This window comes from Lycium ferocissimum, chromosome 12 (genome assembly GCF_029784015.1).
Source record: "Lycium ferocissimum isolate CSIRO_LF1 chromosome 12, AGI_CSIRO_Lferr_CH_V1, whole genome shotgun sequence".
Taxonomy (NCBI): domain Eukaryota; kingdom Viridiplantae; phylum Streptophyta; class Magnoliopsida; order Solanales; family Solanaceae; genus Lycium; species Lycium ferocissimum.
Window position 1 is genome coordinate 41282800 of NC_081353.1, and position 10164 is coordinate 41292963.

Consider the following 10164-nt stretch of genomic DNA (forward strand, 5'->3'; position numbering starts at 1 on the left):
ATAAATTGATCATTCAACTATAAAGTTGTGAAAGAAAAATTTGGAGGATCAAAATGGGCAAATTAGATCGAGATTTGATAAGTCAAATTGGTTGAATAAAAATACATATTATGACCCAAGTCATCAAATTTTGTGGTTGCACTCAATGAAGTGTGATGTGGCCAGTATACTCTGCATTAGTGGTTGATTTTGACCTATAGGTCACACATTAACAACTTTATCGTTGAGCTAAAGCAAACTTTCATTACTAATATGTTTAATACAATTAGAAAGCTAATAAGATATTTATAAGCTTCCCTAATAAGATTCTAGAGTCCCGAGTGAAAATGCAGTGGTTTAATGTCAAAACTAATGATGGAAGCGCATGACAGAATCGTATAAGGCGGAAGTCTCACGTGAAATTTTTGTCGTATGAGGCGAAAGTCTCACGTGCGTTTTTTCTCGTACGAGGCGGAAGTCTCACGTGCGTTTTTTCCAGTATGAGCTCACGTGCATTTTTTCTCATATGAGGCGGAAGTCTCACGTACGATCTTTCTCGTATGAGGCGGAAGCCTCACGTACGGATTTTCTCATATGAGGGGAAAGTCTCACGTGCGTCTCACGTGCGGTTTTCTTCATATGAGGAGGAATACTCACATGCGATTCTCTAAAAAAGAAATGGCTATCTACTAAAATTTCGATCTCGTATGAGGCGAAAGTCTCACGTGCAATCTTCTAAAAGAAAAATGGCTATCTACTAAAGCTTCGATCAAGCATATAAGAGAAGTTCAATAGGTAATTTTCTTTTAATGTATTGATACACGTTAACCCAAAAAGGGTATTTTCTCTCCTTCAAATTGTGATGACTTTATGGATTCTTTTACATTTATGATTTTATGGTAGGGGTCTACTTATTTAGTTAAATTTGAAATATACTGCCTCCATTTCAATATAAATGAATCTCCGATACTTTTTTTATGACCCAAAATAAATGAATTTTTCAAAGTCCAGAGATGCATTAACATTTTTTAAAACTTACCCTTCTCTTTAATAGGACTTTCAAGAAATTCAATATTGACTATCTCTTATTTTAAGAAACGTTCGAAAGAAGCAAAAGGATTATGTTGACAAATTATCCTTTAATTAATGTCTTTAATTAACTTTCTTAAGGGGCATGTCATACTCTAAAAGTTCATTTATTTGGAATGGAGAAATAATATTTATTTAAAGCTGAAGTCAAAATTAAAGTTAAGTTTAGATATGAACTTCACTTTACGAAAATATTGTCAAAGATAAAAATTTGTGAGTAGAAACAAGAGCTTCACTTGAAATACATTTTAGTATCTTACTTTAAGTTCAAATATTAAGATACTGATCTGTAATTACCTTAATGACAATGCTTAATGCTTTTGATTTTTTCCCTTTTCTTTTTTCTATTTTTGGTGTTTAGGGCTCCACTTCATGTGTTTCTTGACTTTTTTTTTTTTTAAGTCTGAGTACACGTTTTGCTCGTGTGGCCAGTCTCAATAAGTTGTTCTCTTTAAAATTAATGCAGAAAAAATATATTAAGATTTGTTTGAAATAAGAAAAGTTTTCTAAATTTTTGAACTAATTAAATTAGAAGACTATAAATTATAAATGGCCGTCTTAGCTCAGTGGTAGAGCGCGTGGCTTTTAACCACGTGGTCGTGGGTTCGATCCCCACAGACGGCGTCATACATTTTTGGCATTATTTAGGTATTTCTTAAGTTAAAAAATTATTTCGGCATTTGTTTTTTCATACTCCACCTTCATCTTACCTGCGAGACATCAGTTATTTCTTAAGCAAATGATATCAAATATTTTAAAACGTTACAAATAAAAATAGTGCATGCTACAACTTAGATACACAGTTTATAAATTATCATCTCAAGTTTCATTTTAAATCAAATCAAAAGTTATACTCCCCCGTCTCAATTTATATGACACATTTTTTTTGTTAGTCAGTTAAAAAAAGAATGACATTTTTTTATTCGAAAAAGGGCCAAAATTATCCCTCAACTTTGGGAAATAGTTCATCCATACCTTTCGTTATACTTTGTGAAGCCAATTATCTACCGTTATACTATGATCCAGGTATATACTCTTTATGTTAAACGGCTGCCACGTGGCATCATCCTAGAAGCCCACCCCATCCCCCCCCCCCCCCCCCGCTCCCCCCAAAATAATTTTTTACCCTCCAACTTAATGACCCGACCGAATATAATTTTTTTTCAAATCAAAATTATACGGACTCAACATTTTTTTTTACTCCTAAAAATCATTTCCCCCTAAACATGCACACATTCTCTCTCTCGTGCCACCGACTTCAACTTCATTAGAAACCCTAGGTTTTTCATGTCGCATTTACTCCTAAAAATCATTTCCCCCTAAACATCAATTTAAAGACTAAAAAAGGTATTGTTTTCATCATCAAATATTTTCCATATATGCGTTTAAGTTGTTGTATGGGTTCCTTTTCCATTTTAAATATTTTTCATTTCTGGGTTTGTTTGTTGATTAATATATTCCGATTTCAACTTTTTCGTTAGATTCCTTTTGTTGATGATGGAACTACTGTTGGGGTGCCAAAAAGGAATCTAACGAAAAAGTTGAAATCGGAATATATTAATCAACAAACAAATCCAAAAATGAAAAATATTTAAAACGGAAAAGGAACCCATAAAACAACTTAAACGCAAATATGGAAGCAGTATATAATAACTATAATAAAATAACAATTAAAGTAATTGTACAAAATCGAGCACATGCATTACTTCTCGTGGCTGTGGGATTATGGCATTGTGGGTGGGGAACAATTCTTTCTTTTATCTTTCACTTGTTTTTTTTTTTTTTTTTTTTTTTTAATTCTGCTGCAAATGATTTGTTAGCAGAGTTGTCTACTCGGTTATTTAAGCAGTCAACCTGCCAATAAAAAACTGCCACGTAGGCAATATTCAATTATTTGCCTGGGAGATTAATGCTCTTTTTTTCTTCTCATGGACATCTTTTTCAAGTCTACAGTATGAGATTGTCACTTTATGGCATGACATAAATTTGGTTAAAATTTGAAAAAGAGAAGTGAGTTTCTAAAGTTTAAGTTAAATAAATAGTATTTGAAAGTCAAAATCATATTTAGATATGTATTTTACTTTAAAAAAAAAGTTAAAATTTTGAATCTCTTTAGCGAATTTTAGAAACTCATCTTCAAAAGCTAAGCAAAAGAGCCTTCGAATATATAACCATACAATATTTTGAAAAAATTATACGATTAGGAAAATGTAATATTCTATTTTAGATTATTTTTGTTTTATTTTTCTTCTTTCTAATCGGGTTCGAAATCTATCAGCATCATTTAAAAATAGGTTATGATCGGATGTATTCTTTTATTTATTTTTAAATAAGTACGATGAGCGTCCTTGTTGTTTAATAATTCTATTGCACCTAAAATCAAATTGAATTCACCATATCAAGACATATTTTGCTAGAACCAACTTCAATCCACCAAATCAAGATTCGTCTGATGTTATGATAGACATAATAAGGATGCTAAGGCTCAAATTGGACTAAAATGTTCGAATTTGAATATATTTTTATTATTAAAATAACGTAATAAGATCTGAACAGTAGATAATTAAATATCATATGCAATTCTATCATAGGCTTAAATCTCCCATAGAGAAGTTAGTGAGGACATACCCATCACAATCAAATTGTACATAAAATTCATCCAAGTAGAAGTCTCTACAACTTTAGTCTTTCTTGCATGAGTTGTTGCAAAGTTCACTCTATCATACAAAAAACCAAAGTTCACTCTATCATACAAAAAACTTTCTTCAGGTTTAAACTTTCCTCAGGTTTAAGTTTACTTAATCTAATCACATTTTGCACCCCAAATCTTTTTCACAATGACCACATGTGAAAATGCTAGGTGCAGCGTTGGAAGAACATTTGCGCTACATATCCTCCAGACATTGCCCTTCTAACATTGGACGCAAACATCTTCGGGTTGTCTCTCAAGACAGCAGCCGCGTCATGATTGAGGGGATCCTCATGATTTGGTTCCTGCAGAATCGGAAGTTCTAACTACCAACTAAAAGTAGAGCGTAAATAACACTAAACCAGAATGGTAATAAAATACCGTGAACAGATGATATAAGCCATATATTATTGTGTTGATGTTGAGCACAGGTTTCCAGTCTTCTCGAAGAATGTTGAGACACACATTTCCTTCCAAGTCGATATTCGGGTGGTAAACCTGCAAAATCCAAGTTACTAGTGCTAATGATAAGCAATAGGAGTCTAAATTCATTCTTAGAGAAATTAAAAGAGAGTCAAAAAGAAAAGCTATAAACCATTACCCACCTTCGTTTTGCACTTGACCTTTGGAGCCTCATGAGGATACATAGGAGAAATATGGAAAGAGAAGACAAAAGTTCCACCCCTGGATACAGGGGCAAAGAACAAATAATACGATACATGTTCAAAGAACAAATAATACGATACATGTTATCAGGAGTAACTTGAAGTGCACCAAATTTCCATGAAAGCAGAAAGGCATATCCAAGTCGAAGTAAACTTTTTACTCTATTGAAAGAGAGAGAGAATAGTTCAACATGACTACTTACATATAATATCCTTCATCAGGCCGAATGGTGACTTCAAAGTTCATGAGGTCATCTTTTCCATTAGGGAATGATATGCTACACGTTTCGGGTAGATTTAGTTCACTGATATCTACAGGTAACAAGATAAATCTTATTGGTGGAAAACAATATAAGACGAAGAAATAGTCTGAGAAAACAAACACACAGAACAAAGAGTACTAATGAATCCCTATTATTTTGAATAAGGGAAAACATTCTATGATGAATTGCTGCGAAGGGGGCAAATGAAGGAAGGAACTGATACAATCATTGTAGCGGTGTTTGTGAGATACTGAGAGCAACGACACTCATCCCTCTAGTAAAGTACTACATTCTCTGTTTTCTTTTACTTGTTCTTTTATCAGGAAGTACTACATTCTCTCTTAACTTTCCATTGTTTCAGCCTACCGAGATAACCTATGACCCTTCAAAGGATCATGTAACATTTGGAAGATTCTACACTGCCACGTGTTCTCATAGTATCAAACTGGCTCATGTTATGGACCACAACTTCTCATGTCTTAAATTATAACCAAAGAACACCATTTCATCAGGAACTTTTACATGAAAGATCTATCAAGGAACGTAAACATGCAGCTGAAACTGAAAATCTAGCAGATCAAATAGGCATGCAGAAGGCAATAGGTTAAATATCTTGCAGGAAACTAAATGGTTAAACTACATATTTGATTAAGAAGATTTTACAATGAAAGGGGGAAAGAAAAGGACACCTTTATGAAGACGCAACTCTCCTGCACTTTGTTTCTTAACTGGTGGCTTTCCATTAGCAGTTTCAGCAAGCTCTCTCTGTTTTTCCTTTACTTTAAATAACCTAATCATGGTCCCTACAAAAAGAAAAAATGCATCACATTAAACCATGATAAAGAATTACAAGATGAAAAATGGGTCTTCTCCATCTTTTCATTTTTAAGTAATAAGAACAACACGTAAGTATGTAATATTTTCTGCAGTCGTAAGATATCAACAAAGCATCCATCGCAAAGTATTTGGGTTCAAGAATATAAATATTTTGTATCATTCCACGTTATTTAAGTCCATTTCATTCCAATCACTGCTGTCAAAGGCGAGAAGCGTTAAAAAACGCTCCAGGTCTATCGGTGCTTTAAGAGCAATTAAAGAGTATATATGTAGGCTTTAGATAAAAAGGCATATCGAAGAAAACAATAAAAATATCTATGTAATGCAAGAAAAAGTAGTAACTTCATTCATAATGACTTCCTTAACAATAATAAATTTATTTGCCAATCATATTATTTTTAAGTACCAATCTATTTTTTTTTTATTTTTTTTTACCGATCTATTCAAGATAGAACTTATGGGCAATGAGGTGCACGCCTTAGTACCTTGCCTGCAAATAAAGCGCCTAGCTTGAGCTTCTTTGAGATTCCGGGTTTAAGCGGCCCCAAATGAGCCTTTGGCTGCACTAATTCCAATACTGAATAATAAGGCAAATTAGTTCTCTTGAACTAAAGGTTCTATGAATCTCACATTTATTCTTATAGAGATATAAAAGTCTCTAATCAAGATAAAAGGCATCTTCACAAACATTAAATACTAATCACTATTCAAAATGTAACAAAATCAACTGACCCTTAATTTCAGCTAGTTGGTATACACTTCTATCTTATTCTGCTCTTAGCTACAAATCTAGAGAATTTAAGTCTTTGAAACAACTTCTATCCCACACATGTAAGAATTGAATTATATAAATCATTTCTTTTCATATCAAACAATGTGTCCACAAAATGTTGATAACTCTTCAGAGTTTTAAAGCAGAAAAACATCTTTGATTTTTTATTTCAATACCACCTAAACTTTGGAATTGTTTGCCCTTTTCTGTTTTTATGTATAACAGCATTATTTTGGAAAGAAGCAAGAAAATACTCTAACTTTAACAGAACTAGAGCAATTAAACTGCGAAAACAACAATGGTAACTTCAAACACTTATTCGGGCCGAAAAAACAAGATCACAAACAGGTAACCAACATCTAATAATGCTTAAATGTTAACAAAACACAAGTCAAATTTAGGAGATTCACAAAAGCAAATAACTTTTCAGAAACAGCCTCTCAACCCCCACAACGGCAGGGTAACCTCTGCGTACATTCTACCCTCCACTCTCCACAGACCCTACTTGTGGGATTTTACTGGGTATGTTGTTGTTGTACAAAAGCAAATAACTCTGAAGGACTAGCAGGTCGGCTACATGAATCATTTCTATCCATTCCACTTTATTTAGACTCTTCTCATTCCAATACTATAAGGCAAAATTAAAGGTTCTCCAAACTAGCACATTTTTCACTACCCAAACTTAAAAGTTAACAACAACAGCAGTTAAGTTAAACACACAGCCAAGAACCATAATTTATGGAGAAAACTCTTGAAAAAAACACTAACTTTATCAAAAGGGGTTCAAATTAAAGAACAACCAACAATAATCTAATAAATTTCATGATCTGGGTAATAACAAAACATGGAAACAAAAATGAAAAACACATAAAAGACTTGTATATAGTTAACTAGAAGCAAGTAGTTCAAGGAAATATCAAGATTGTGTTAACCTGTTCAAGTGAGAATCTGCAAAAAGGTTGAAGGATTTGGAATGATTTTCAAGAATTGATGAGAGAAATGGAGTTGAAGAGAATCTGACAAGGAAAGGACACTGAAAGCAAGTTTACTTTATAGAAAGGCTAAATACTTGGATACCCCTTTGACATAATTTGTACCAAGTTTACCAAAAAAATATAGGAAAAAAAGATGAAAATATAACTCTCAATTTTGCGATTTAGAGCATATTTATCATTCTTTAGAAAATGTGTAAATATATCCTTTTTTCTGATAAATTTTTTAAAAAAAATCATTTAGCAATGTTTTAATTATAAAAATATCAGGCGGCTTTAAAAAAAGCCTACTGTTATAAAATAATTAATTAAAGCAAGAATATTTATAGAGAAAGAGAGAAAAAAGTTCTTATTTCTCTTCATGGATGAATTTACAATGAAGGAGAATCTCTATATTTATAGGGAAAAACTGATTCGATCCCAAAGTCACTAATCCTAATTTTTCTCCTAAAGATAGACATCCACAATAATAAATAATATTTATAACACTCCTCCTTGGATGTCTATTTTATAGATAATATGCCTCATTAGAATCTTATTAGAAAAAACTCAGTGGGAAAAATCTAGTGAAGGAAAAAGAGTACACATATCTGTCACGTCCCAAAATACCCGCTAGACGTGATTGGCACCCAGCAAACACCACCCGCCAGGCGAACCATATATCATACCCTTAATCATTTACGAAAGCACTAAAAGAAAATAAGTGCAGGTCCAACAATGTTATTAATGATAAAAATGCGAAATAGTCGCCAACTAAATCCATAATCGATTTATGAAAATCAATCAACGCTAAGATAAAAAGAATCTCCAGCCCACATCCCACGCTAAGACCATGGAGCATCTAACGAGTTACATGAGTTTGAGTGTCGGGCATGTAAACCCAAAAATAAAAAAATAACTAGAAATAAACTAGATAAAGTTGAAATGCATTTGCCTCCACGAACAATGCGGTGGCTCACCTCGCAACGAGTAATCCACTCACGAAATCTTCAATTACCATATATATATATATATATATATATATATATATGCGTTATACATAAATATAACCCAATATATCGACCGTCACTTTAAATACCCACGGAGTAAGTGTTAGAAAATACAACACACACAACAAGCACAAAATATTACGCACATGAATATATCATTATATAATAGCAACCAAGTCCCAAACCATTTTGTTTATCAAGTATATTATATATCTCAACACAATTTACACTAAGGACTGTCATAAACGGCGTTTAAAGAATTAATCAACACCATGAATCCACAACAACATACACAATGTGCCAAATATGTCGGGAAGCATACACAATGCTAATGGAAGCATACACAATGCCCCAATATCATCAAGAAAACATACACAATGCTAAGGAAGCATACACAATGATATAATCCCCATACACAAATCATAACACACTTATATCACATCACAAAACAATTTATAAAGAGAGTTTTAGATTATTTGAAAATAAAGTATATGCGGGGCCGCTTAAGGACCACCGATTCTGCCAAGCACACGCTCGCCCCAACACATGGACCAGGCAAACAAAATATATTTTTAAAACGGATTTTGAAAAGCAAGTACCCAAAGCTTAAAGTCTCACTTACCTCAAATTCACAATTCAAACACACTTCCCAATAAATCAAAACTATGTTCTCGAGTCTCCGGATTGCCTCAAACTACACAAAAATGGATTTAGAATGGTCAAAACCCTTAGGGTAAACCATTTATATATTTTAGAGCTTAAAGCTGTTAAAGTCAAATTTTAAAGGACGGAAACGCCCTCGGTCAATGTGTTCAAAACCCGACAAGGCATGTGTTTTCGGGAAGGCCTTAGAGGATTCCAACGATATATAGAAGAATCGACGCTATTTGCCCTTTCAAATCAATGATTTTGATTGAAGAACCCTAGAGCTAAACTTTCTCAATTCCTCAAAATATCCCCATAGTTTCACCAAAAAGATTCACCCATAATTATGTAATAAGCTTAAATAAAAGATTAGAGTCTTACTTTTCATTTTTTTGCACGGATTACCCTTCTTTTGGGGCGGTCTTTAAATTTTGCCCCTCATATTTGTGTTCTTTAAGTTTTGCCCTTGGCTTGGATACAAGTTCGAATATGCATAAAATAAAAAAATAATTTCGCAAGGCCTTGGGGAACGTAGAGGATCCGGCATACAATATATAGGAAAACTAAAGTTATCGGACGCTACTTTGCCTTCAGACATATATTTAATTTTTATTTTGCAAACTTTAATTATGCCTTAAGGAAAAGTTCGCCTTGGGGGCATACTTTTAGTTATGCCTTAACTAAAAGTGTCCTCAAAATATAACTAAAAGTATGCCCCATAAGGCGGAACTTTTCCTTAAGGCATAACTAAAAGTTTGCCTTAAATAAAACTACGAGCATAATTAATTGCATAGTTCCTTATAGGAAAATTAGGCATAACTAAACTATGCCTTGAGGAAAAGTTATGCCCTCTCCGGCATAACTTTGGTTTTTCCTTAAGGACTTTATGCGGAGAGCGAAATTATTTTTTTTATTTTATTACCTTGATCGGTATTTAAGGGCAAAACTTAAAGACCACAAATAAGCAAAATTTAAAGACCGCAAATATGAGGGGTAAAATTTAAAGACCACCCCAAAAGAAGGGCAATCGAATTGCCCTTATTTTTTTCCCCTCTTTTCCTTTCTTTTTTTTCCTTCCTTTTCCTTTTCCTTTTTGGGCTTGGCCCACTAAATTGCTTCTTTTCTATTTTCTCTTTAATTCTAATTACGAATTTCTTTTCTTTTAAATTCCTTTTAGCTAAAATTACCAATTAAACCTTTATTTAAAAAAAATGAGTTATTACAATATCTAATAATACGCCTTT

At 33.0% G+C, this 10164-nt stretch overlaps 1 protein-coding gene and 1 non-coding gene across 4 annotated transcripts; one reads left to right on the forward strand and one right to left on the reverse strand.

Moving 5' to 3' along the window:
* Positions 1 to 1620: 1620 nt before the first annotated feature.
* TRNAK-UUU (transfer RNA lysine (anticodon UUU)) lies at positions 1621 to 1692 on the forward strand. The gene has a single exon. It is a non-coding gene; the product is annotated as a tRNA-Lys (tRNA).
* A 2226-nt stretch (positions 1693 to 3918) lies between these two features.
* Positions 3919 to 7383, reverse strand: LOC132040771 (NEDD8-conjugating enzyme Ubc12-like). 3 transcript variants are annotated; one of them, XM_059431446.1, is made up of 7 exons: positions 7227 to 7368; positions 6000 to 6099; positions 5375 to 5488; positions 4626 to 4734; positions 4363 to 4441; positions 4139 to 4255; positions 3919 to 4062 (listed from the first exon to the last, which is right to left on the reverse strand). In XM_059431446.1, exons 3-7 carry the CDS (start codon positions 5481 to 5483, stop codon positions 3925 to 3927), a joined length of 552 nt encoding a protein of 183 aa, XP_059287429.1. In that variant the 5' UTR covers positions 5484 to 5488; positions 6000 to 6099; positions 7227 to 7368; the 3' UTR covers positions 3919 to 3924. The 3 variants fall into 3 exon arrangements, with proteins under 3 accessions (XP_059287429.1, XP_059287430.1, XP_059287428.1); XM_059431447.1 differs by having other exon boundaries at positions 6000 to 6082; positions 7227 to 7359; XM_059431445.1 differs by lacking the exon at positions 6000 to 6099 and having other exon boundaries at positions 7227 to 7383.
* Positions 7384 to 10164: the final 2781 nt, after the last annotated feature.

Bases quoted from the DNA above. Each gene is read 5' to 3' on its own strand.
- LOC132040771 (XM_059431445.1), bottom strand. From the start codon at position 5,483: ATGATTAGGTTATTTAAAGTAAAGGAAAAACAGAGAGAGCTTGCTGAA. The intron at 4,735-5,374 runs GTGTCCTTTTCT...TGTTACCTGTAG, and splicing joins AGAGTTGCGTCTTCATAAAG to ATATCAGTGAACTAAATCTA. The intron at 4,442-4,625 runs GTAAGTAGTCAT...CCCTGTATCCAG, and splicing joins CCTGATGAAGGATATTATAT to GGGTGGAACTTTTGTCTTCT.